We start from the raw sequence: 27910 nt of genomic DNA, 5'->3' as shown, positions 1-27910 counted from the left end.
CTCAGTCAATCCTGCAGTTTTCTCACATTCAGGAAAAAAAAAAAACTTTCTAAAAACACTTGACACATGTTGCCAATAGTGTGACCACTCCAAAGCAAACCAGAGCAATTTATCAGGAGAACCAGTGAAAGCTGAAACGCTGATCATTTCTGCACGTTGAACTCGAACTCAGCTTCCAGTGCAAAAATAAATTAAAAAAAAAAACACAGATATTTTAGATTAAAACCTAAAAAAAAAATGTTTGTCCTGGTTGTGATCTTGAGGCTTGACTTACTGTAAAATGGAGAAGATAAATATTTCAGAGAAAAGGTTTGCTCCAGTTTAAACTTGTATATTTAAATCAGATGAATGAAAAGATGGGCAGATAGCAAAGCTCAAGTCTGTTGTCCAGATCTGACTTTATACATTCGTTACAACCCGACTAACACGCTTGATGTTTTGGTCCATCACGTCTCCAGCTCGTACAAAATGCTGCAGCTCAGTTCTCAACAGGAACTCGTAGGTTTCAGCACATTTCACCAGTTTTGTCCTCCGTTCACTGGCTCCCTGTACGTATCAGAATAGATTTTAAAATTCTCCTGTTGATATTTACGTGCCTAAATGGCCTTACACACTCACACCTCTCTGACCTACTACAACCTCATGTTCCTTCTCGGGCGCTGAGATCTTCAAAAAGTTTTCAGTTGATCCAAAATGCTGCTGCCAGTGTCTTAACTGGAGTTACTGGGAGAGATCATACACGTATCTCTCCAGTTTGAGCTTCTCTCCATTGGCTCCCTGTCAAGTCCAGAACTGAATTCAAAATCTTCTAACCTACAAAGCTCTCAACAACCTAGCTCCATCTTATATTCGAGATCTTGTTGTTCCGTATTTTCCTAACAGAGCACTTCGCTCTCAGACTGCAGGTTTACTTGTGGTTCCTAAAGTTTCCAAAAGCAGAATGGGAGGAAGCTCTTTCAATTATCAGAATTCCTCTTGTTTTTTAATTTTTTTTATTTTGTTTTATTTACCCTTTATTTATCCAGGTAGTCTCATTGAGCCACAAGAACTCATTTTCAAGAGAGACCTGTTTAGGGAGCGGATGGTGAGGGTTGAGGGCCTTGCTCATGGGCCCAGAGTGGGGCAAATGAGGGTCCAGTTTCTGTCCGTAAGGCTGACACATTGTCCAGTTTTAAGACTGGGCTTAAGACTTTCCTTTTTGATAAATCCTATAGTTAAGGTTGGCTTGTTATACTGTCTTAAGTTTAGACTACTAGAGGACAAATTGATCTCAATTCATTTAAGGAATTAAATGAATTGTTAAAATTGAATAGTTTTCATTTGATACTATTTCTATCTTAACATGTGATTCTCAACCTGCCATTGTGTATCTGTTCCTACCACACCCAGCCGGTCAAAGCAGATGGTCCGCTTGTCCTGAGCCTGGTTCTGCTAAAGGTTTCTTCCTCATGTGGGAGTTTTTTCTTTCCACTGTCGCCTTCATGTTTGCTCAAGATGAGAGTTCTGTGATGGAGTTAAACTCAGAGCAGTCTGCTCCTCAGATAAATAGTGTTAAATTATTATTTTTATATGTGAACGTTTCTAGGACGACTTCTGTTGTGACTTGGCGCTATATAAATAAACCGAATTGAATCTGACCAGCTGAAGCTCAGAGATCGTGTTTTTTCAGTTGCGGGTCCTAAACTTTGGAACAATCTGCCCCCCCAACATCAGACAGGCCCCTTCACTTTCAGTTTTCAAATCTCTTCTAAAAACACCCGAGTTCACTGATTTAACACGGTGTGATTTGCACCAAAGTTCATGCTCAACCATCCAGGTATAAAATCCAACAATGTTAGGTCATCTGGACAGTTTCTTCTTTTTTTTTTTGCTGAGACGTGTCGTCCTTCATCCAAAGGACTTCCTCAATCTGAGGAGCCATTAAAACAAACTGATTCCCACAAACGGCATACGCCATAGTGAGAAAAAAAACAAAAAACAGTTTGCTGGTGCTAAGATGACCTCCAGGGCCCGTCCTCTCCCCCGTCAACTCCTCTGAGACAGTCCTGCCAAAGTGGTTCAAAACACTAAAGTTCATGCTCAACCATCCAGGTATAAAATCCAACAATGTTCAGTCAGGTCCTCAGGTCAGTCTGGTCCTGGCCACTTTGGTTTGACTGTCTCAGAGGAGTTGATGGGGGGCCCTGGAGGCCGTCTTAGCACCAGCAAACCGTTTTTTCCACTATGGAGTATGATGTTTGTGCGAATCAGTTTGTTTTAATGGCTCCTCAGATTGAGGAAGTCCTTTGGATGAAGGACGACACGTCTCAGCAAAAAAAGAAGAAACATTGTTTGACAGTGTGATTTAGTATTTTATTGTTTTTCTTTTGATGCGTTTAATTTTCATTAAATTACAGCCGTTGATTGTTATTGTTAAGCACACAGTGTTTAACCTAACTCAGTTTTTTTTTTAATTTTTTACAACTACTGAGCCAAAACAGTGTGGCAGTAGCTGCGACTGATCTTCAACACATCAAAAACTAAAACAGCTTTAACTCCATCCCCTCTTAGAAAATCATCTAAACCAAAAACTGTGAAAGGAGGCGAGAGATACGCACTTATTAATATAAGAGTCTTTAATTAGAATTAGTTAAGCCTGATTATTAAAAGATAAGCTAAATATTTTGATTCTGGTTTTTAGTTCAGGCTTCAGGTTAGAAGCTAATCAGCGGGTCCTCACCTACAGACTGAGCGGCCGCTCCATGGACCCCCCCAGCTTCTGTAAAGCAGCACAGAGTCCAGCTTTCAGCTCCGAGTAGTTGGGCTGCTCAGAATACTGCAGAGACATCACCGTGGACAGGTAGGCCTGAAATGCATCTACACGCACACATTAACAAACAGCTTCACACTTGTTGTTAAAAAAATGTACAAACATCCATAGTGTAACAACAAAGCAAACACTTCCTGAAATGATCTCAAATTTTAACAAGCAGTACTCCGATGCCCCCGTCGCTGAGGGATTTTTGAAGAGCAGATGTTTTGTAGTTTTTAAGATGCGTGTTTTTCTGAACTGGAGTTGCAAGTAACCTTAATGTTTTTGGTGAAAGATATTCATGAGGGGCAGGAGTTACACTGTGGAGAAGAACAGAGGGAGTTGGTTTTTTTCTCGTCTGAGGCGGCCTCCTGAGCAGAGAGCAATTTTACCCACAACCAGGCACAACGGCGGAGCCAGGGGGTGGCCTTGACCACCATAGATGAACCTCCTGGGACCTGGCATCCACATATGCAAGAGGTCAGGTCTTAGGAGGTTAATCTTCAACGACCCACTGGCCACCCCAATAATGAGGAAACTATAAACTTAAACTGTATGTGTGTATATAATAAACTGGCCATTGTTGGATTTAATATTTTATACCTTTTTATAATTCCTATCGAGCACTCAAATGTCATGTCACATAAAGTGTGTACGTGTCTTTCTTCCAGGGTTGAACTATGTTTATAGAAAATGTTTGCTAATTCTAACTAGTTGACCTTTAAATATAATCTCATAGGAGCTAAGGATAATTTTACAAGTTCACATTTGATAGATTACAAGCAATCAAATCAGGCCTTTCAGAACCTTTCAGAACAGATTAGAGCAGAGACTGATTAACATAAAAAAGCTAGAACACATCTCTTTAATTTAGACAATATAGTTTGACTAAGTAAAATCAAATCAAAGGTATAAAAATGATCCAAATAAAAACACAAACATGAGTTGGATAATAATTAAGTTATTAATTACTCCTAGAAATAAACAACTTGATTTCTAATCAGTTGGTATCACTAAGGTATAATCACGTTAAACAAACAGTGTTAACAGTTTTAAACGCAGACAAGGAAACCAAGATGAATCTGCCTTAAAAAACAGAATCACCAGGCCTCCAACAGATATTGAATTAACACCCATGAGGTAGGTAATAATTAATAGTTATTAATTATTACGTATAAACAATTTAGACACGAATCATTTTGTATCCCTAAAGTATAATAGCAAGTTAAACTTTAAACAAAAGCCGATTTCGGTGTACCAAAACTTATCTGAAATATAGACGTTAACGTCATTAAGGGGGCGGGCTAAGAGTCGTAACCATAGCAACAGAAGCTGAACCAATCAGGAAGCTAGCCTTCTCAAACGGGGATAAAAGGCCGGAAATGACACACGCCCACCGAGCATTTCCGGTAGGACCGCGCGGCGACGGTTCGTTCTTAATGCTCCAGATTATGCATATATCTTTTTTATAATTGTTTGTCTCTGAATATCTGTAACCCATGTTTTGTCAAATAAATCTTTTATACGAAGGGCGACGCCTCAGCCGTTTTGAACACGACGTGGTATTCCAGCCACGACACCATCCCTATCATTTGACGAAACTATACGTTTTAAACACTGTAAAAACTAGAAAGCATAGTTTCCTCAAATGACAGGAAGGGACATTATACAGTATATACATATATTTAACGTGGCAACCCAGTGTTTAATAGGGACCTTTCTTACGTCTAGATGCAGCCACAAATCAAAATGTTTGGGGCATTGCTTATTTTTTGTTATTCAGCTCACAAGACTGATGGACGGACAGTACTTTTAAGTCCCCCCTTTGCTTCGTGACCCAGGACAACAAAAAAGTACATGTTTTTTTTTTTATGGGTGGAAAATTGCATTCACTAAAAATGAAAACTACATTATGTGTGTTAGAATGTGCTCAAAGAAAGCCAAACTATGGTGTGCAGCGTGGATTTTTTTTAATTCAAGGACAAAAAAGCCCCAACTGGAAAGCAGATTTGGACACAGTAAACTGAAATTTAAAACAAGTGACTGCATGTTTGACAGGAGCTGGACTTCCCACTAGGCCTGTCACGATAACAAATTTTGCTGGGCGATTAATTGTTTCAGAAATCATTTTGATAAACGATAATATTCTTTGAAATTTGACAATAATTAGTAATTATTGTCAAATTTAAGAAGAAATGTTTAATTTATTTTGAGTAGTATTTTTTTTTTTTACCACTGAACAGCAGTATAAGATCCGAGCGATGGATAGTGAGGGAGCGAGCAGCGTGTCTCTTTAAGAAAAATGGAAGGGAGGCCCCTTGACGTTACATGGGCTGTCTCTCCTTCCTTTTTTTCCGGTTCTCAAAATGGCGAACGTTTGGCGTGGTTTGAGCTCTTTAGCAAAGCATTTTTCACACAAAGCTTTTAATAAAAAAATAATGAATAAATCAGTAAACAAGTTCTCAGCTTCTTTTTGCTGAGAAAAACATTTTACACGAAGGCACGGGTTTCAACCGTGAATTCTGGAGCTTTGACAAGACGAAGGTCTTCCCCCACCCCCCCCCCCCTCCCCCCCCTGTTAGCTTAGCTCGTAGCTTAGCTTCTTAGCTGCTGTTAGCGATCCAAAAACACGATTTTGGACGGTTAAAATGGATTTTAAAGAGAAAAGAGAAAGTGCGGGGTCAGTGAAGAGCACCGGAGTTGAACCTTTTGTCATCCAGTGTCTTCAGTAGAAAGAAAGAGGCGAAGAAACGATAAAGCCGATAAATTAAAATGAGGTCGATAATTTTCACTTATCATGCGATTAATTGATTTGTTGTTTATCGCGACAGGTCTACTACGCACTTAACGTGTGTTGCATCGCAGACAGATCAGACATTAAACATTTGATTTCTGTTGTAAAATTTACATCCCTCCAACCTTGTTCAATTTTTGATCAATAAAATGTGTAATTGTTCAACATGAAGCCTATTTAATTTAGTTTGCCTGGGACATATTTTTACTCAGATATTTACACGTTTGTTTGTTGTTTTGTTGGGGGGAGGTGGACCCCGTGGGCCAAACACACACAAAATGTTTAAACTCACTTGAAACTTTCTTCTTCCCAAAGCAGTGGCTCATCAAAGCTTTAACATCCTCCATGTACCTGCAGGGAAAGTGTTTTTACTGATCTGTATCTCTGGTTTCGTATCTGGTGAGCGTCTTTATTTACCTCTGTTTCTGGGCGGCCACCTGGTCGGGTTCAGTGAGCTCGGACCACGGCAGCGTCCCTGTGTGCCAGTGCAGCATGCAGTAACCCAGAGACTGCAGGTCGCTGCGACGAGACGGAGCTGAGACACAGGAAGGACACCCAGCATCACCTGCCAGCTTGTTTTTATGACCAAACACGTAGGAGACATTTTACAAGAAAACATTTATCCCATCGCGTGTGCCAGATGGTGTGTGGGTGCAGAGATGGAAGGAAGAAATCTGGGAACGATTGGTTTTGCAGAAACATACACGATTAGGCGACGCCTGGAGTGAGTTTTATTTTTTAGACGAGGATGAGGAGGACCAAGAAAAAACACGCACCTGCTCCTTTGTGAGCATCCAAGCTGATGAACTCCACGGTGCCTTCGTGCGCCGTTCTGCTGGCTTCACGGTACTCGACGTGCTGACCTCCGGGACAGAATCTGAAGGCATGGCAGTACCCGACCAGAAGCACCTAAAAACACAAACACACAAACAGCTGAAGAAAGATGGCGCGTACAGAAAAGTACCAGATTAAAACTGAGGACCCGAGCACAAAAAGAAAGCAAATAACATGATCGGAGATTAGAAAATTTAACAAATACTAATAAAAATAACACAACTACAACAACACAATGAAATATTAACTGAAAAAATAGAGCATCTAATTAAAAATATGTAAAACAAAATAAAAAAAAACATCCTGCGACGGTTCAGACAACATTATAACTTAAAAATACACCTTCAGTGTTTCTGAAATCATGACAACATAAAAAAATATTTAAAACAAGAAGTACAACTAGGTTTGATTCTGTACATTTGGTTGTTGAACGGTGTGAAGTCTGTTTTTGTTGCCCTGAGGCTTCCACAGAGTTCGAAAAGGTTTCTCACCTGTGATTTCTGTTTGATGTAGACGTTCTCTGCACTGATGTCAGCGTGCACATACTCGTTGGAATGCATAAACTGCAGCACATCCAGCTGAAAGCACAAAGAAAATCCACAATTTACCAGAACAGCATAACCCAACTGATGAACCCATGATGGGAATAAACCACTCACTATTCTACAGGTGAGCTGCAGAACATCTTCCTCTGACAAAAGCTTGTTTTCCTCCTCGATCACCGAGTGGAGAGAGCGACCCATGTTGGGGAAAATAAGGAACCTACATATAAAAAACAAAAATCCCAGTGTGAGAAAACGCTGCAGCAGGTTGTGTAAATATGCACAGGTTTAACACACACCTGTATGAATCTGCATGAAGGCCAAAGCCGACACAGGAGGGAATCCCCAGAAAATCCATCTTGTTCTGTTTGACCCACTTGTCCACTAAAGGGTGAGAATAAGCAGAAGGCTCAACGTGTTAGTCCTGACACGTCAGAACTGTTTCTATGAAAAGAGTCAAATGTGTTTATTCTGAATCACACTGAGGAAACTGCACTCGAAACAACATGAAACTACAAGACGGCTTCTCTGGAAGTCTATTTTAGAGAATATTTCATCGTAGGAATGCTGATTCAGCATACACACGTTTCCCCATCTGTAGTTTCTACCCTTTTTTTTTTAACAAATACCTCAGCAAACTATCAGCTACTTCAGCCGTTCAGGCATCAAAACGTTCAGCTTGTTCAGGACTGTTAGTGTTTGTAACTTTTACACTTGGTGAATTGTTTAGTTTTCCTGTTCTTCACCAATTTATCTCTTCTAATCCTGGAAAAACGTATGCTTTTTAAAAGCTAACTCAGCATACTTGTTTCAGTTTGAGCTTTTAGCTACCGTTTTGCTAGTTTTAGCTTTAGCTTCTGGTTTTTGAAGGTCTAGCAAAACTGGACCAGCAGTAAAACCAGCGCTGTTCTTGAGGACTGAAACTCACCAGTTGCAGGTTTAGCAGCTCTCTGCAGAAAGTTCTGCTCGTTGAAGATCCTTCCCTCTTTAGCTCCCTGAAGTTAAAAACACAGAAAATAAACTGGAACGTTCGGGAAAACGATACAAAAATCAACGATTTGTCATAAAAAGGGCGAAACAAGTCAAGTCAGATTTATTCATATAGCACATTTAAAACAAGTGCTTAACAAAAAGATCGCAGTATCAAATAAAAATTAACAAAATATAATTACAGCACAACGTCTAAAAACACAAAACATAATTAGAAACAACGAAACAGTAAATCCGATCACCTTGTGTCAAATGTCAAGGAATACCAACAAAAAAGCATAAACACAGAAAGAAAATGTAAATAAATGCAACGTTTCTAAAATACCAGTAATGGGATCTCAGACGGGCTCAGAAAACTTGTTGGTACTGACCAGTTTGAGAACGTGATCCGATTCTTTCAAACCGGGTCGTGAAACTGAAAAGAACAAACACATGTTTGGATAATATTATTTCCTTGATTTGTTTTATAATTCAGCCCAGAATCAGCAGTGACCAGCTGCAATATGCTACTTGTGTTACTTTTAGCTGCCATTTAGCTACTTTTAATCAGCCTTTTGATGCATATAGCTTTTAGCTACTGTTCGGTTACTTATACTTTTGAGCTACTTTTCAGTTATTTTTATATTTTAGCTAGCTTTTGCTCAATTTAGCTTTAACACTTAGTTACTTTCAGCTTTTAGTAAGCTGTGTTAGCCTTGTGATACTTGTAGCTTTTAGCTAGTATTTTCTTCTTTTAGCTGATGTTCAGCTTTATTGTATTCACTCGTAAAATTGACTAGTTTCATCTACTAACCCACATTAGCTGCGTCTTTGTCAAGTTTTTTTTAGAGCAAATTTAAAATCATGAGTTGACTGTACAATATGTCCGGTGTAAAATCAGTAATTAGTCAAAACTTTTATAAACTTTACTGAACTCAGGACTGTTTGCTGTGCATAAAAAACAGCTATATGATATTTTTACAACTAAGTGTTGGTCTTCACTTAGAAAATATTTTTCCAGTTTTGGTTTCTCTTGGCACTTTGAACACTAAATACGAAATCGGATACTTTTTGTTCCTCTTACTTCCTGAAGTCTCCGACCTCACCTTCATAGAGGAGCTCCGCCATGCTCCGACTGAGCAGCTTCATCAGTTTCCACTTCTTCCCCGTCGTGTCCGTCACCTCCTCGCCTTCCTGCAGCGGCTCCACCGTCACTGCGTGCTTCGCCTTCTTGGCTTTGCTTCTCCCTGTTGCTCATTTAAAGAAATAAAAAATGATTCACGTTAAAGCAACTTTGCACACAGAGGTTTTATGTAAACTCTGTCTCCTGCAGTCCACATTCGGCTAAGTCGTACAAATGACAGCTAACAAACAATTAATTTATGACTATTTATTTGTCAGTTGTTTCTCTTCAACTAAATGTTATTTAACATGATAAAGGGTAAAAAGAGAAACAAAACAAAAAAACATGTCGGTAACACTTAATATGTACATGTGAAAAACTCATGTCTTGTGTTTTCTTTATTTTACCCTGTTTCATCATATTTTGTTTGTTCTTGTTATTTTACAACTAATAAGTAAAAATGTCAGCTTTTATGTTTAATTCATCAACACTTGAGCACCATCCTATGAAGTTATCCACATTTTATTCTAAAACTATTTAAATATCGACTTTAAGAAAAACAAAATGCCGCATACAAAACAAAAATTATGCAGCGATTTAAACGTGGCAAGTGTGCACGATCCTGTGTTTACTTGCAGCAGGTGGTAGTGGAAGACAAGCTGAAGCTCACCTTTCGAAGGAAACTTGGAGATCGGTGAAGGAACGAGTCCGCCTGCTGTTGAACCTTCGGACTTTTTTTCTTCTGCTTCCTCCTTAGCAGGACTGAGGACTTTCCCCTTTCCTCTGACTGCACAAGGATCATGAAAGAAAAGACACAAAAGATGAGACTGTGGTTTTCATGAATCATCGATGTCACTGTGAATAAATGTGGTGATAATGCAGGGCTGTTTCAGCTCACCACATCGAGGGGATTTTACGACGGGGGCCTCCATCTCCACATCAGCTTTAACAACAGCTGTGTGCAGCGTTGAAGGCGAGCCAGGAACAGAAACACTCTTATCTGTTGAGAAGCATCAAATCATTTTAAAAGAATAAAAGCTCTTGTTTTGCCTTCCTGTTTCATGTTATTCGTGCTAATCACACACAATAAAAGACTTTGGGTGGAAAAGTGCAGCTGCAAGTGTAAAGTTGGAACAAACAGATTACTGCAGTTATATTGCATCAGTTTGGATTTTTGTTTTTATTAAGACGACTGTTGGCACGCACAAAATAACTTTCTAAAGTAACGGTTTTAAAATCCAGAAAATGTCAGCATGTACAGTTCTGTGCAGAAAGCTTGTCCAAATCATTTCTTTATATTTTCAAAGAGGTTTTATTTCCGACCTTTTAAAATGAAGTCCCCTCTAATAATTAAGTAGAAAGAACCAACGACAAAAACAAAAAGATGCCCAAGAGGAAGAGTCCTGCTGTTCATGCGAATGACACTTTGACATGTTCAATCTAATTCAACCTGAAAGAAATTGCTGACCGAAGGCTTCAATTAGTGGAAACGCTGTTCCCAGAGGGCAGCCTTCTTTTTCAGCAGGACAATATTCTGTGCAGCACAACAACCGTTCAATAATGATTTGAAAAACACCAATCGGCTCAATCAGCAACTGAGGGAAATGCTGAACTGACAGGTTTGATAAATTCAAGACCCAACTTCAAAACGTTCTGATACTGATGATTTTGGAGGCAGGTACCTTACGATGCCTAGTGGAATCAATGCTACAGATGGTCAAGCAACAAAGACATGCAAACTGATTATTTGACAGGTGGAGGCTGATCTGTGACCTTACGCAACAGGAACTCTTTTAAATATTATTTTAGGACACCTTGAAGGTACAATAATAACCTTTTGCAAAATTACTTTTTATTGACTTCTCATTTGCTTGTAACTACATTCAGCCCCACATAGCAGAAAATGTACAATGTCTACGGTCTCAGCTCTGGCCTCAAATGTTGGCTTGTGGACTTTTTAACTGTTTGGTCTCAGCGGGTGAGGGTCAACGAGGTTCTCTCTGACGTCCTTCTGTCCTCTACCGGTTCCCCTCAGGGCTGCGTTCTTTCACCCCCTTTTATTCATTTTACATACAAACAATTGTTGCAGCCAGTTCTCACAGCGTCACATCTTAAAGTCTGCTGATGACTCTGTCATCCTGTTCCTTCTCATCAGTGATGACCCAGACCTGGGCCTGTGGTCAGGGACGTCACTGAATGATGGGGCTTTCTTTTTAAAGTTAAATGTTTCTAAGACAAAGGAGATGGTCACTGATTTTACAAAAGACTCTTCAGTTGCAGCTCCTGCGGTCATTAAAGGTGAAGCTGTTGAGGTGGTGCATCAATATAAATATCTGGGAACTGTTCTCGATGACAAACTGACCTTTGACCCCCATGTGAACTCACTTTGTTAGAAGGCCCATCATAAAATGTATTTTTATCAGAAGCTCTGTGGTTTTAATGTTGATTCTACTTTTGTGAGAATGTTTTATTGAGTCTTTTAACGTTCACCTTTATCTGTTGGTTTGGATTGTTAACATGCAAAAACAGGAACAAACTCTCTGGGATTGTCAGAATGTGCCACAAAACTGCTGGCATAGCCCTACAGAACCCCACTGACCTACACAAGTTGAGGTCAGTGAACAAGGCCAGGCTGATTCTGGCAGATCCTGATCACTCCATGGTGAGCTCAGGTTGCTTCCATTTGGATGCAGGTATCTGAAGCCCAGATGTTGGATGAACAGACAGAAAAACTCATTCATCCCTGTAGAGATCAGGCTTCTAAACGAACAGTGATGATTTCTGTACTTTTATTTTAATGTCTTATCGTCTTCTTTAGTATGAATGTTTTATTTGGCTACTGACAGTGAAACAAATTGCCCCTTGGGGGTAATTAAGATTCTTGAACTTTATCATTCAGGTATTACTACACATCTATGATTAAATCTCTTTGCAATCTCTTATCAGGAAAACTAATCTAAATGTTAAAAGTTTCATTTACCAGGAGTCATGTCATTTCCAGCAGGATTAGTGGAGGACACCATGTGTGTAGAAACATCCTGGATGCTAAAATGAACTTCCTTTTCCAGCCGCAGGGAGTTACGAGTCTTTTTCAGAGCAGGGCGAGGTGAAACTACAGTTGAAATGAAAGAAGCTGAAAAAAATAAGACATTTATAACCACGAAAATAAAAGGTAAAACAAAAAAAGTTACGAAGAGCTTAATGCAAAGACTTTCACCTTTACGTTTTGTAGACTCACAAGGTGAAGCAGGGCTTGTGTTAACGGATGTCGTGGCTTCATGCTTTAAAGAGGCAGATGAGGTTGAAAATCCAGTTTCATCAGCAAAGCAGGGAAGTTTCTCCCCACACCAAGGACAAAATTTAAAACCAGGCTGAAGCTTTGTCCCACACTGGGGACAAAAACTGAAAGGCATGCTGCGAAAAAGAACACGCACGTCATTTAACAAACATCTTCAAAAACTCTGAGGCACAACTTGTGTCTAAACAAAATGTAACCTTCACTGCAAAATGCAAGGAGTTTTAACAAAAAATAGGCTCTAATTTACACTGGAATGTCTAAAATATGTAACATTTTGTAAATGTTTTAAACAATTTATGGTAAATGTTGACATTTGGGTTTTTATTTACATGCTAATAACATTTACTAATATTATTAGAAATTTAAAAATGAAACAAACTTCCATAATTATTATTTCTTTCCAACAACAGAAGGCCAAAGGTTTGAACCTGTCTTCATCTTTTGCGATTTCTTTAATGGATATTAAGAAACTTTTTTACAGTACAAAGTACACAGAAGATGTTTCTAAACTTGTTCCGCAAAAATGATCTTAAATCAGCTGGTTTTGAGTTTAGGAATCATGTCGACTAAATTTTAAACGTTAATCCTTAATTTCTACTTTTAATTTACAAAAAAATAAGCTTTGAAGCATTCTGCTAATAATCGCACAATCTTGTTTACATCGGTTAGACGCTTTTTGACTATCACTTATTTTAAAGGCAGTTACTATTCTAGACAATAAATGACCAGCTAACATTTTAAACATTAAAATTACGAATCCAGTATGTTTTATAGCTTAGCTTGTTCCCGATTTTAAAGAAGCGACATCTTCTTACCTTAAAACTTCCGATGTTAGGGAGGTTCTTCTTCGTCGAATAAAAATCGAGTAGGACAACGCGCGCAGCGGAAGTGCTGCCCCCTGCAGGACAGGAAGGGATGTGCAGGCAGCTTCTCGCAGACTGGCATTAAAAATGTACAGACTTGAAAATTCAGCAGCACAGATAACACGGAATGAGAAATATATTTGTTTTTCTGTGACTTAAAAGTATTTTCAAACAGCATATACTCATACTTTATTTAAAGCTGTGACTCCGGGTACCTTTTATGCATCAATATGCTGTATTATTTTACATTATTGTTTAGCGTGCATCTTATATACAATTTCGTTTTATACTTTTGCTAATTTTGGGTGTAACTGGGACCTTGAGTACACAATTTCGTTCCACCTCATGTACCACGTGATGCAGGTTAAAAAAGGCCCGTGTTGGCGAGATGATAAAACATTCATTGTCATAAAGTTTTATTATTGGTCAACATTCCCAACGCCATTGGTTACAAAATAATAAACTCCCCTTGGTAAATAAGGTTTGACGACATTAAATACAGTACAGGTTCAAGGTTATACATAAATAGAAATGTTTATTTTGGACATACGGTATTTTACACAATTTGAAAATAAAAGCATGGCACAAGTTACAGCACGACGCACTAAGTTGATGGGATCTAATTCTAGCAACTTTCAAATATGTAAATTACTGGCTGAAAAATCAAATATCGTTTTGTTTTTAAAGACCACAAGTATGTAAAACAAAATAAAGTGTAACACAAATGTGTGTAAAACAGTTAAATACTACATTAATCCAGTGTTTATAAGTTTCTACATTAAAAGCATTCGGTGATGGGAAAATAACTAGACCCATTTGTATTAACTTATTTACGAAAGATACCGAAACAGCAGCTCTTCTTTCAGTTTTGAACAAAGCAACCTATTCAGCAGCCCAGCACACACAGACTTAACTTGGTTTCTATTAAATAATGAGCAACCTTTAGCATACAATATCTAATGGCAACAGTTTGTGGGAGAAATCTTGCTTCACGGAGTCAATACGTTAGATTTAATTTAATTAAAAAACAGAAGGCCAAATTGCCAAACGTATGGCATTTTGCAGAGATAATCCCCACATCGAGCCTTAAAACACTTCAAATACCTTCAGGACATAAAAATACAAGTTTATAATACATGGATTATTGTCTGAAAACACTTGAGGGCATTAAGACAAAAATAAGGGATGCAACAGAGAGGACGAAGTTCTAAATGTTCTCATTTGATGCAAAACTTCTGTTTTCAAGTTTATTTGATCAGACGGCAACATGGACCATTTAATTTATCTCCCACACAAAATCTTTGTACACAAGCCAATGAATTAAGGGATTTGTTAACCGATATGTTGCAAAACGAGGGATGAGTTAGGTAATATATGCATAAACCTTTAATGCATTTATTGTGTTTTAACTTCTCATGACATTTTTTTAATCTAATTACAAAAATATTTTTGCAACTACTGGCCACAAGAGCACTTAAGAGTGGAAAACAAGCAGTCGCCCTGCAAACCCTGGCTGGACAGGAAGGGCTACATTTATCTGGTGGGACTGAAGACGTTCAGTAAATTATCAGCAGCACAAACTGGTCACCTAAAGTACGTCCTGACGACTGATTTTGTCTTGAAAATACGTATTTACAGCACGTGCAACATGCAGCAGACATTCATTTGGAGGATAGTTTATAAATGAACTTGGCACGTTTTGCCGATTATTGAAACTGAACGCATCGTCAGCGTTTAATGCACCAACACCCCAAACTCTTAGCCAAAGTGAATAAATCGTTCGACGATGACGATACTGAAACCGTTCCTCACGTCAGTAAATCAGGAACACATTGTTCGTGGAGCAAACGCACATAATGATGATTAAGTTTTTTTCTTTTTTTCTTTAACACAAAATATAATAAAATTCCCCACTTGCTATACTCTGATACCTTCCCACGTTCCTCCAGTACTACGTGAAACACAGACGTGCAACTAAATCCATTCTAACATGCACATTTGCCTCTATCGGAGCTCTCCTGGAGGTTTGCGTTGGAGGGGCCGTTGGCACGGACCGTCCCATCCGGGATCCAGGACTTGTCGACGCAGCGCTCCATCCTCTTCATGATGAGATCCAGGAGGACGTCGACGGCTTTGCCGACGTTCTGCCCACTTGCAGCACTCGTCTCAAAATATGGGATTCTGCACAACGGAGTTAAAGAAGCTGAATAAGAGCTCATCTTTATTCGAACAGCACATTTTTTAACCAAACAAGTTCGTCTTTGCAACAATTCTTCCGATGTGTCAAAATCAAAACATTATAATTTGGAAGATTTACGTTTTATATTCTGGCTGTGAGATCATTTGGCACACTTTATACTTTGCTGGTCAGTGTGGCTTTAGTAAAGGTGGAACCAGAACCGGATATTTTACACATGTGGGTAAATATTTGCTTTTCGAGGAGTTCAGTCTTGAGCGGAGTCAGGCAAACAGTGCAGCCACTGCCTTCTTGACAAATGTTTCAGGGAGAGGTTTATGCACAGATGGATCAAACACTTCGACACACATACCCGTATTTCTCTGCCAGCTCACGAGCCTCTTTTTCACTGACTGCTCTCTGATCCGCCAGGTCACATTTGTTGCCACAGAGGACCACATCTGGATTCTCACAGTACGCGTGAACCTGTAATTGACCTGAGAGACACACTCAGGTGTCATTATTTAATCCAGAGTGTAACAGCTTTCACAAGAACTTCATTCTGAAGGACAACACGTGACATTAAGCAGCAGATTGTTGAGCGTCAGTAAAACGTTAACTTGTAATTCAGCTAACTGTTCGCGGATCGTCTCTTGTGCGAACGGCACATCGAACTGGACACATCTGGAGACGTACTCATCCAGTTTCTGACGTTGAGGAAACTTTGCTCGTTCGTGAGATCAAACAGGAGAAGAAAACCCATCGCATCTCGAAAAAAAGCCGTCGTCAAACTCCGAAACCTGACAATGATTTGTGGGGAGGGGGAGAAAAAACAGATTTTAGAAATATGTGCAGATGATATTTTTAAAGACAGCTGTTTTTAAAAGCAGTTGTCAGCTTCAGAAGAAGTCGGGACACCTTTCCTGTCCTGCTGTGTCCCACAGCTGCAAGTGGATCTTCTGTCCTTTGCCTGGAGCTCCATCTGGACCTGCTGGATTGTACACCTGAGGGAGGCGGAGACAAAAAACACCTTTAAATATTTAACCCGCTCAGATTCCATCAAAGTTTCACAAACAGAACAAAGGCCTCACAGATCAAAGAGTTTAAAGAATCTTCATTTTGCATCTATTCTGAATTCATCCGTCCCGTGTCTTTGGACCATCTGAACCGTTCTGCTTTGCTTTGGTGTGAAGCGCTTTAGTGTCTCACTCTTCTGCTCGTAGAGTCCCTCTTCTGGACAAACGTTCTTGTGGCTTCACCCGGACCGTGCTGGAGCAGCCCCGTTTAAAGAGCGCGTAAAGCCGGTGTGCACCAAGACTCTGGTTAGAAAAGTCCACCGCCTTTTTCAAATGAGAAAATTAAACACAAACTAAAAATCCTTCCATGGTTTGTTCCGTTATTTCAAACACTGCAGACACTTCTGCAGCCCAGCGTGCTTCGGGAGGGGCAGTGAAGGTTAAAGAAAAACTTGATGCGATTGTCGTTTCTCACAGCCGAGACCTGTGCAGATGCAGTGCAGTAACTGGATGCATTTTATTATTAATTCAACAAAAGTCATTTTGTGGACGACTAATTGTCCCGACTCATTTTAACAGCCGGATGTCCTTCAGGAGCTGAAGGTTGGCATTCAGCAGAGAACACTGTAAATATGAAGACTAATCAGCTGTTTGCCAATGGTAGGAGTGTTTATTCTTCAGGAGGGAGCTGCCATACCTCAGTTCTGTTACAACATTCATCAGATGACTTTTATTCATCTATTAAAATGCATTACAGCCTCCAAAGAAGCTGCTCAAACTGCATTAAACATTTGGAGAGTCTCTGGTTAATAAAGAAACCTTCCCATCTGGACTGATAAAAGTGTAAATACCTTTCTTTTTTCTCTGAAGTCTATTCCCACTGTAGTGATGAACTTGGAGTTAAACTTGCCGTCGGTGTACTGGTACAGAAAGCTCGTTTTTCCCACACCGGAGTCCCCCAGGGCTAGGAATTTGATGAGGTAATCATAGTCCCCATCAGACATGGTGATTCCTTAATTTCTGCACAAAACAACAACAAAACCACAACAAATGCTGAACAGTCTGATGGTGATCAAAGCATAAAGCCTGGATCCAAACTCCAGAAAAATCTGAAAGTTATCCATTAGGAGTGGACTGAAGGTGTGTTCTCAGTAAATTAAAATAAAAAACACAGAAACTGCTCATGGTTTGAAACTTTATTTTCTCCATTTGTTGCTAGCGTGCAAATGCATTTTATAATAAGATTTAAACCGTCTGTAACTGAATTTGAAGCTGGATCTCAATTTGATGCGTTTTCCCCTTGAGGCAACTTTGGTTTTGTAAACAGGCACTCTTTAAATAAACTGATTTAATAAGAGTCACATGCTCCGTGAGCAGACTGAAATGCCTCAGTCAGAAACAGCTCTACTGCACGAGCACCTCATAGTTGCACCGTTCTGCCACGGACAATTATTATTATTATAGTACCGTATTTTCCGCCGTACACGTCGCACCGCCCTATTGGTCACATCAGTTCAAATACGTCTAATAAAGTGGAAAAATCCATAAATACGTTGCTTCGCTGTATACGTCACATCTATTATGCAACACCGCTGACGCGTCGCGTTTGTTACACGCCACCGCTGACAACACGGAAATGTGGGCCGGTGTTGTGCCAAAAAAAAATAAATCGATTGGATGCCAAATGGCGGCTGCAGGAGCGTGCACAGGAGGACTTAAACAAGAACTTAACAAGATTAACACTTAAAAACTGAAATGAAGCAGATTTGACGGTTGCTCCAGGCGAGCTGGACAAAGGTGACAGACTATGGCAAGCCGATTGTGTCATTAATAGCCACTATTACCCATTTCATGACGCAGCAGCATGCCATACTACTCGGGTGCCATCTAGCGGTTGAACATGGTAGTGTTCAATAATTTCAGTCAGAATTGAATGAAAACGGTCATATCTCAGCCAAAAATGTGTTTATAAATACGAGAAAAAATCCATAAATGCGTCGCTTCGGTGTAGAAGTCACAGGGCGTGCAAATTATGAAAAAAAACACGACTTATAGGCCGAAAAATACGGTAATTTAACTTCTAAAAAGGCACTTTAAAAAACGAAGGTATTTTACAAACGGAGTTACGGAACAATCAAAGAAAAAAGGCAAAGGTGTCCTTTAGTAAACTTTATGAAAGATGCACTGAAGTTATTACAGAAACTTTCATCAAAGAGTCCGACCATCTCCCCACGCCCTCCGTGACAGCACAGAACTGACGAGTAGAAACAAACCCATGAAGAAAAGTGTTGCAACAGCGTTTATCCTGCACCATCAGGCTCGTTTTAATTCATCTGGACGTATTACAGGTTTAGCTCGGGGGGGCTTTACATTCTTCAGAGTTATTTTAGGTGCAGATTCTTGTAGCCACGAGCTAAAAGAAATTAGGTTATTCCGTTTCCTCCAACAAAAGACTGAACAGTCAGAACTTTGGTTAAATATTGTCGTGAACAGCACTGTGTAAATATTTCATTGTACAAAAAAACCAAGTCTAATTCCAAACGTTAATCACACCCAACTTGCTGATTTGAAATGGTTCGCCAAGTCTTGTCAGATTCATCACGAGGAGTGGGTCCAGAAGATTTCACACGAGCCTCACATTCTTTCCCTGCACGCACCGCCGAGCCTTTTATTCAGACTTAAAAGCAGATTAAGGTCTTGTGCAAAACTCAAGAGACATAATAAACGCACCATGAAGGAAACGGGTGCGACAAGCACGGACATGTCCGTAAACGGTGCAGTAAATAATACTTTTACAAACCATCTCGCTTTTCATGGGGCTGAAGATAAACCTGATTACCGTAATTTCTAGACTATTGAGCGCACCAGAATATAATCTGCGCCCAACAAATAAAATAAAAAACGTCCATGTTGTAACATGAGACATTTACGTAAAGATTGTTTTAAGCTTTTATTTAAATAAGTATAGTAACAAACACAAATATGTACAGAATTTTATTTTCTGAACATTGCCTGCAACACAGCTGGTTAAAAAATATAAAAATAAAGTCGCCTACAAGGAAGTCACTGGTCGTGATCTTCACCTTTCTCTTGTGCAAGCAGCCCCTTCTGAAACAGGAGGATGAGAGGGGGAGAACGGGGAACCTCTCCTCCCGTTTCATTGGTCCACTGGGACCTGTTCAATAATTTAGTTGGTCAGATAATTATTTTTTAACCTTTATATATACAGGTAGTCTGAGTCACGAGGATCCACCCCCCAAGACAGACGTGTATTGGGCAGCTTTGTGAGCACCCCGGTGTGACGAGGCTAAATGTTTTGGCGGCATGATGCTCGTTAGTCCGCCCAAAAAAATAAATAAATCCATAAATTTGTTGAAGCATTGTATAAGCTGCTGTGTTCAAAGTGTGCGGGAAAAAGTAGCGACTTATAATCCAGAAATTACGGCAATTTATTTTCACTTCATATAATCAAAAATTCATCACAATTAACGAGGCACGAAAGCAAACGCCAATCCACAATCACAAAAACCTCCTGTGTAATCCTTCAGGAAATCCTACATAAAACTAATAAAAAAATATGTATTAAAACTTTAAGAAAACAGATGAACAATCCAGTGCAAAACAGAAACTGATCCGAGATAAAAAATTTATTAAACGATAAAAAAAAGTGCAAACATAAAATAAACTGTATAAATAGATACAAATGTCCCGTAGATATAAAAATCTTTTGTTTGTTTGTTTCTAACAAAGAGAGAGAAAACAGTTAAAATCAGGATGTATTTATGAAAAAACTGTTATAAAAGTTTATTCCTCCACACTTAATGTCATAAAAAGAGACTTGAGCTTCAGTCTCAACTGGTGTCACAGGCCGGCAACACATTTACTGAAATAAAACGAGGTCGAGTTATGAGGAAGTTTATAATCTGATGGATTCTGTGGAAGTTTCCACAGATTTGGTTGAAACAAAGCTGTTGCTTTTAGTCCGGAGTACCTCGGAGCCAACGACCCGTAATTAGAAGAGCGGGACTTTTTTTTGTTGTTGTTCTGGAGAGAAGAATGTGGCTCCGACTCATGATGGTATTAGTGGCTTCATTTATGTGAACACGCAGAAAAACTAAACCTTTAACCAGCGTTCAACTTTATCTCATTGCAACTGATAGAGCGAGCGACGCAAAACTGCTCGAGCGTAGGAAACTGAAAGTGCACCCCGCTTCATTAAATGTTATGCGATAAAACCAAAAGGAAAGCGTTTGTCAACAAAAGAAAAATAGTTTTAGATCTTTTGTTTTTCCTAAATAAAAAAAAAAGAATAAAAGTGCAGCTGAATTTAAAAAAAAAACATTTTTCAAACTTAAAACTAAAAGAAGTTCAAGACGCATTTTACGCGTCACTCGTGTCAAATTGTTTTTTTTCCAACGTTAATTTCTACACAAAACTTAAAGGCGGTGATTTTGTGAATGCTCTAATTTAATAAATATAAAATATTTTAAACTGCAATACATTTGTCTTAATCGTTACAATTTTCACTTTAGCTGGAACTCGGTCAATATTCAGATACGGAGCGTGGTAGTAGCTGAGGGTGATCCACAGAGCGCCAACAGGTCAAGATCTTTAATTGCATGGAGGAATGAAAGCTGCGCTTCGTCGTCCTCTTCCAGACTGAAGGATTTCTTTGGTGCCTTCAGGTTTTTCTGGTCAAACTTGTAGCAGGCTGGAGCCTCGGCGCGCCGCACGACAGGCGTGTCCCTGCACGAGCGCCTCCCATCAGTTAAGGAGGGCGAACACCGAGCGTCGGAACGAAAGATCAGATTTATAACTACACACCGTTTCCCTCTTTTTATAAAAGAAACAAATGGACAGACAAGGTTTTAAAAAATATCTAATTTGCTCTATTCCATCAAAAACACATAACACATTATAGATTTTTATAAGCGCACAACGAGATCAGTACTTAAGCGACAAATGTAGATTTTGTTCAATAAAATACAATTATGCAAAACTGGAGGAAGGTTTAGTCCGCCTGGCTCTGACCCACTTCCTGTCGAGCTCGTGCGCTGCCATGAACAAACCATCGGTTGGTCAACGGAAGGGGAAACCTGCAACAGCTGTTGCACAAACAGCGCCGATGTCGTCACTTTCTGAAAACTGTAATAAAACGTCAACACTACAGCCACTGACGGCAGGCGCAGCTGCAACAAATTCACTTTTGGAGTTGACCCAAATCAAGATGGCCACCACAACTAATCCAAACGTGGTCGATTTCACAGGAAGAGGCAAGACTTGATGTGGCGACAGCCGAGATTCGTCCTCAGAACTTCACACGAGATCTCGTAAACTAGAACGAGATCAGTCATTTTACAACGTCGGCCCAAATGTATGGAACACCAAAATGCTCAAAATTAAATAAATTAAAAAAAACATTATGAAATAAATAAAAAAAAACACATTTTTATTATTTTATTTCATAACTGTGTTTTTCATGTTTATTTAATAATGCCACTTTTCAGCAGAACGACTTCAGCTGTCAATCAACGTCAGTGGGTTGGACCTTCACGCCCACTGGCTGATCCTTCACATCCATTGGTTTTACTGCTCACGGGTACAGCTAGCATAGCAGCTAGCATAGCAGCTAGCATCAAGAAGGATGGCAGAACTTCCTTCAGCTCAGGTAACTTTAGCAGATCAAATTGAGAGGATTACGTTCTCAGAAGATACAGGTGTCGTGAGAAAATTGATGGACTGGAAAAAAATTAACAAATCTATCAGCGCCGTGGGAGCGTGCACGGGAGGACTCTGTTTTAATTGTTTGACTTTAACCAGATTAACACCAGCTGTAGCAGTGAGCAGGAAAACGAATGGATGTGAAGGATCAGCCTGTGGGCGTGAAGGTCCAACCCACTGACGATGATTGACAGCTGAGGTTGTTCTGCTGAAAAGTGGCATTATGAAATAAATAAGCCGTTATGAAAAACAACTATGAAACAAAATATATATATTTTTTTAATTATTATTTCATAATGTTTAATTTATTTAATTTTGAGCATTTTGGTGTTCCATACAAACAGCTGTCATTTCTAAAAACTTCAAAAACTCTTATCTTTTTTTTTTATTTTACTTAGTGGAACAATTCTTTTTTTTTTTTTTTCCAGCAAGTTGCTTCTTTCTTTGGTTCACTAGAGACGAGGACAAAAAGTGCTCTTCCTGCTTGGAAAAGTCAAATTTTACAGGATTTAAAACCTGAAGTACGACGGAGCTTTAGGGCCACGCTAAAATTAAAAGCCATAAAATTAGGAGAATAAAGTCGAATAAAGTCTTAATACTACGAGAATTTTTCTTCTTTTTTTTTTGCAGCTCTCGTTTATGTTTTTCCACAAGTCGGATCCACGACGCAACCTGTCAATCAGTCAAGTAGGCGTGTCAACAAATGACTAATCCGAAGCTAAATGAGTCATAATATTATCCAAACTCCGACAAGATAAAGCAGGTTTACCACATTTTATCTGTGGTAAAATGAAGAATGTTGAGCATCTTGTTAAGTTATACTTTGGTATTGGTTTTACAAATAAGGAGATTAGTTAATCTGTGAGCACATCATCAGCATCAGGACTTTGGACCTGTTCACAGTCAGGTGGTAGCGCTGACGAGCTGCAGCGCAGCTCTGCAGGTGAGGAGCATTTGCTGACAGGTCGCGTTGTGGATTCAACATAAATAAAACGAGAGCTGTAAAAGAAAAAAAGTCTAATACGACTTTATTCTCATAATTTTATGGCTTTAATTTGTTTGTTTTTTCTTAGCGTGGCCCTAAAGCTCCGTCGTACTGAAGCGTGTGAACAAACTTTAAAACGTTTGGCACCAGCTCAGCCCGACAGATCATCATCACCGATTCTTACTTAAAACCCCCTAAAACTAACATTCGAGTCAGGATGATTTCTGCTGGTGATAAAATAGGTCACAGAATTGCAAAACCACAGACGCTTGAGTGACGTTCGTGTCAGCATATTTCTGGAGATTATAATCATCTTAATCAGACTTTCACTTACCGAGAAGCGTCTCAGAAGATTACGCTTTAATTTTAACAAACAAGTGTAAACACAGTTGATCTAAAAAGCTCCAAGTTTAAATTTAGAATCGCACAACCATTTCCGAGCCAGAATGTCGGCCCCGGTTCGGTCGTGATTGTGAAAAGGAAGCAACCGAACAGAACTGTTGAAGAAACTGTCCAAAGACGTCCAAACGTCTCCTCTTAACGGAGACATGTCAATGAAACCCGTGACGCTGGTTCCCGGACAAACCGACGGACAAGAACTGATAAGAAGGACACGTTCAAAACGTTATGAGCTTCAGATCTGAAAGAAACAGCTTTGACTTCTTCAGAAAACGGGCGAGTTAATCTAACTTGGGAAAAGGAAGAACAGTCTTGTGTTTCCCAAAACCTTTTAAACAAACGAGTCCCTGTTTCACCTCGGGTTAAGGGCGCCACATAAAACCGGACATCCCTTCAACAGCGAAGGTCACACGAGAAGCATTTAAAGAGCAGCGGTGAAAAAAAGTGTGGCGACAGTTTCAACAAAGTTGTGTCAGGGCCTCTGGACGGTTTCTGTGTATTGAAACGTTTTCCTCTTTCATCCAAAGGACTTCATCAGTCCAAGGAGCCACAGCAATTTCAGTCTTATAAATAGCACCTTCACAGAGTGGGTCAACCAGTTTGATGGTGCGCAGATGGTTCCTGGAGTCCGCCCTCTCCCCTGTCGACTCCTCTGAGGCAGCCATGACCAAAGTGGTTCAAAACATCGAAGTTCATGCTCAATAATCCAGGTCATAAATCCAACACAGTTAAGTCAGGCCCTCTGGACGGTTTATTTTTGTTGAAACGTTTCGTCTTTCATCCAAAAAACTTTTGTCATTGCATCAGTGAAGGTGCCATGTATTAGAGTTTGTTGTGGCTCCTTGGACTGATGAAGTCCTGTGGATGAAAGACGAAACTTTTCAACAACAACAACAAAAAAAAAAAAAACTATCCAGAGGTCCTGACTTAACTTGGTTGGATTGTTTTTCCAGGATTATTGAGCGTGAACTTTGAAGTTTCAAATATAATTAATTTAGTTTACTTACAGAGACAAAACCACATCTCCTGCACCACTTAGTGTTAAGATGGCCGCCACAGCCACTGGATTTAACAATGGCAATAAGTTTCCTCTGGTTTCAGATGCTGTGCAGCTGGAAGGATTTTTACTGAAACTTTTTTAGTTTTGGACATTTGTTACGATGCGTAACCATGGCAACAAGGCAGTTGTCTACAACCAACAGCAGCTGATTAACATCTCAAAAGCTCAAATAATATCTCAACTACAGCCTCAAATCTCAAATGAGTTGAAAGGATGTTCTGTGGATGCATTCTCATCTACCTGCCAGCTGTGCTCGAGTGCCTGACCACTGAGATCCTGGAACTAGCAGGAAACACGGCTCATGACAGTGGAAGGACAGGATCGTCCCTCGGCACCTACAGTTGGCTGTCCGCAGCGACGAGGAGCTCAGCAGACTGCTGGGAGGAGTGGCCATCGCTCTGGAAGGAGTTCTGCCCGGCATTCGGGCGGTCCTAGAGCCCGAGGGAACCGAGAGGCCAGTCCAGTCTGGGTGGACGGATCGGACAGCATCTGCAGTCAGTTTCTTGGGATCCACTGTGGGATGGACCTTTACAAGAGATCCTTCCCGCCTACAGCATCAGCATCTAAAACATCTCTTAATGAAATGATAACGAGTTACAACAACAAATAATTTCCCTTTGGGATTAATAAAGTATTTTTGAATTGAAGTCCGTCAGGGTTACAGATGTGTTCAGATTTGGTGCCTGAGCTGAGACCGAGTCCAAAACATCTCCGGGCGATAACAGAACGCACAGATCTAAGATGTTGGCACCAAATGTTACGAGTAAACTGTTAGCAAAAAATCTAATGAACAGACTGGACTGATTTCAATTAAACTTTCAGGAAATTTCATTGAGCGTGGACTAACGATTAAAGTCAATCCAATTCAAGATGGCCGCTACATTCAAGTGACTTTAGGATATAATTCAGTCAATTTGACCGATTCTGAGCCAGTATTTGGTGTGGTAGTAGATGAGAGTAATTCACAACAAATACCATATTTTCCAGAGTATAAGTTGCTCCAGAGTACTAGACGCATCAGTTAAAAGCATCATGAAGCATCACAAGTCACTTCGGCGTATAAGTTGCATTTATTATGCGTCACCACTGACTGTCGCGTTTATTTAATGGTCAAAACAGCTTCATTTCGCCTGGGCGGCGCAGCAACCAACCAACCATCCATCCATCGTGGCCAGAGCCACCAGCTCTCCAGCATTCCTCCGCCTGCACCAGCTGAGTGAAGCGAGCGCACACGGGAGGACACACTGTTGCAGTTCCTCGAAATTTAAAGCGTCAGTCAAAAATTCTGTTATGAGTAGGGATGCACGATATCGGAATTTTGGCCGATATGTTAAAACTTATTTGGCCGATAACCAATACCTATATTTTTTTCCACTAGACCTACTTACAGAGACTACATAGCTTTCTCTGCTGTGGAATTAAAACACTACATTATTCTGCACGTCTTTGTCCGTTTGGCCTGCTACCAAACGCAGACGCCAAAAGGGGGACTGAAAATGATGCAACACTAATAAGAAAAACAGCACCTTTTATATCGGTGAGTTATCTTGAGGGAATGGCCGATGCCTGATATTTCACTTTATCGCCAATATCGGCCGATAATATCGTGCATCCCTAGTTATGAATATGGAAAAAAACAAAACGTACGCGAGTTGCTTTGGCGTATAAGTCTCAGGACTGACAAATCTATGTAAAAAAAACTGCGACTTATACACTGGAAGATACGGTACCTCTGAGGCTGATGTCTTCCAGAATGAAATGAGATTGTTTAAGATTTGACCAAAACGGGAAGGGGTTTGTCATTTCTTTAAAAAAATAAAAAAAAAAATGTTATAATGTAAAACTGATACGCCTTGCTTTAAGGAATGTTGGAGCTTTAGTTCCCATGAAGACCAGCAAGTCCTCGTGCTGTGGGAGTGGACCACATGTCTGCGTGTGTCAGGAGCAACAGCAAACAAACCATTTGTCACGAAGTAAGGTCCCACCCTGGCAGCAGTTCAAGACAAGTCAGACATGCAGAAACCTCTGGACCTTAGAGGACCTCCAAAATCCTGCCATGTCAAACACCACGTGAGGAATCATGAGCAGCAGGTTGGAATCCAGTGTCCACGCGAAAACCTCGAATCAATTAACTGGAACAGATGGTCACGTGACCTCGCTGGCATCTTTAATTATCACTTTTCCCTCTTTTTAAAAAAAAATAAATAAATAAAATAAAAACGAAGCCCACTAATATTGCGTAAATCCGTGTTAAAGCGTCATTCGACAACTGGTATTAAAATTGCCAACTCCAGCAGAAGAAACGAGCGTTTAACTTTTTCAACCGGGTGTTTTTTTTTTTATTTTTTTAAGCAACTTTAAAACCGTGATGAAGATGAAGCAGGTGGAGAAATGCCAAGAGTTTCAGAGAGTTTCAACAGGCAGAAGAAGCCAGAAGTTCCCTCAGCCTCGCTAACAGATGCTACGACACATTTCCTGAAAACAAAGTTGTACTCACGAGGCGCCGCCGCTGCGTCCTGCACGTTCACAAATAAATGCTTCAAATGTCCGCTCAGCAGTGACGGGAAAGTGAGTAAATCAACGCTTTACTTTCTCCGTCGGCCCATCAGTTGACACGAGCAGCCTCATTTACGCGGAGGAGCGCCACCTTAACTTTCCGAGTGCTCGTCGTCTCCTCCCGTTGAGAAACAGCTCCTCCCCACCGAGCAGATGGTGGCGAGCTGCGCACCATTTGTGCACCAGCCTGACAAAGTGGCTCGACCAGGTAGGCGGAGTCTACGTCCTGTTTAGAGCTGCGTATAAACGCGTCGTCACTACCAGCTGAGTCATAGTCCGGCTGACTAAAAAGGAACGTATCATGTCAACCGACCGCTGCATTAACCAGTTATCCATCTGATCTTGTTTCTTTATAAGTTGCATATCCATAAAAGTAAAATAATGCACAGGGAACCGTTTTTTGACCTCTTTGTAACTGTATCTTGACTCAATCTCAGACTCAAATAAAAAAAAGGATATAAAAACAAAAATATCTAATGAATACAATTTAACTTTGTAACTCACATTTATTTATTTCATTATTTTTTACGTTTTCTCTTCTTTCTTTGATATGTTCAATATTCTTTATTGTGTATTTTTTTTGAGACTGTTGTAATTGAAGTGAAGTTCTAAATAAAGATTGGAAAAAAACAACATAAACCAGAGCACTGAACTGCACTAAACTGGTCGTCCATAATTTAAGATTTTATTTGAAAGAGTTGGTCGCACGTTAAATATATTACATAACCACAAATATAAAATTAAGCTGCAAGAGGAACAAATATTAGCAAAATTGTGCAAAAT

General features: G+C 39.8%; 2 protein-coding genes across 2 annotated transcripts; both read right to left on the bottom strand.

Annotated features, from left to right (window-relative positions):
• Positions 1-246: 246 nt before the first annotated feature.
• Positions 247-13217, bottom strand: vrk3 (VRK serine/threonine kinase 3). The gene is made up of 16 exons (XM_037696086.1): positions 13167-13217; positions 12271-12467; positions 12034-12186; positions 9952-10053; positions 9724-9840; positions 9037-9177; positions 8323-8366; positions 7890-7956; positions 7261-7345; positions 7079-7181; positions 6911-6997; positions 6362-6494; positions 6003-6120; positions 5878-5936; positions 2720-2856; positions 247-273 (listed from the first exon to the last, which is right to left on the bottom strand). The coding sequence occupies exons 2-15, from the start codon at positions 12464-12466 to the stop codon at positions 2720-2722; spliced, it is 1542 nt and encodes a 513-aa protein (XP_037552014.1). The 5' UTR covers position 12467; positions 13167-13217; the 3' UTR covers positions 247-273.
• A 1101-nt stretch (positions 13218-14318) lies between these two features.
• Positions 14319-27256, bottom strand: rab27a (RAB27A, member RAS oncogene family). The gene is made up of 6 exons (XM_037696075.1): positions 27069-27256; positions 17258-17426; positions 16309-16394; positions 16087-16190; positions 15764-15887; positions 14319-15395 (listed from the first exon to the last, which is right to left on the bottom strand). Exons 2-6 carry the CDS (start codon positions 17408-17410, stop codon positions 15200-15202), a joined length of 663 nt encoding a protein of 220 aa, XP_037552003.1. The 5' UTR covers positions 17411-17426; positions 27069-27256; the 3' UTR covers positions 14319-15199.
• Between the last annotated feature and the right edge of the window lie 654 nt (positions 27257-27910).

The sequence above is a fragment of the Nematolebias whitei genome, chromosome 2 (assembly GCF_014905685.2).
Source record: "Nematolebias whitei isolate Nwh7 chromosome 2, NemWhi1, whole genome shotgun sequence".
NCBI lineage: Eukaryota > Metazoa > Chordata > Actinopteri > Cyprinodontiformes > Rivulidae > Nematolebias > Nematolebias whitei.
Note: the sequence above shows the minus strand (reverse complement) of the source record. Positions and strands in the feature narration are given on the sequence as shown.

Excerpts from the sequence above, each read along its gene's own strand:
- vrk3 (XM_037696086.1), bottom strand. The coding sequence starts at position 12,466 with ATGCCTTTCAGTTTTTGTCCCCAGTGTGGGACAAAGCTTCAGCCTGGT. Across the intron at positions 10,054-12,033 it reads TGGAAATGACATGACTCCTG|ATAAGAGTGTTTCTGTTCCT; the intron begins GTAAATGAAACT and ends GCTTCTCAACAG. Across the intron at positions 8,367-9,036 it reads GGCGGAGCTCCTCTATGAAG|TTTCACGACCCGGTTTGAAA; the intron begins GTGAGGTCGGAG and ends TGTTCTTTTCAG.
- rab27a (XM_037696075.1), bottom strand. The coding sequence starts at position 17,410 with ATGTCTGATGGGGACTATGATTACCTCATCAAATTCCTAGCCCTGGGG. Across the intron at positions 16,191-16,308 it reads GACACAGCAGGACAGGAAAG|GTTTCGGAGTTTGACGACGG; the intron begins GTGTCCCGACTT and ends AATCATTGTCAG. Across the intron at positions 15,888-16,086 it reads CAACGTCAGAAACTGGATGA|GTCAATTACAGGTTCACGCG; the intron begins GTACGTCTCCAG and ends TGTGTCTCTCAG.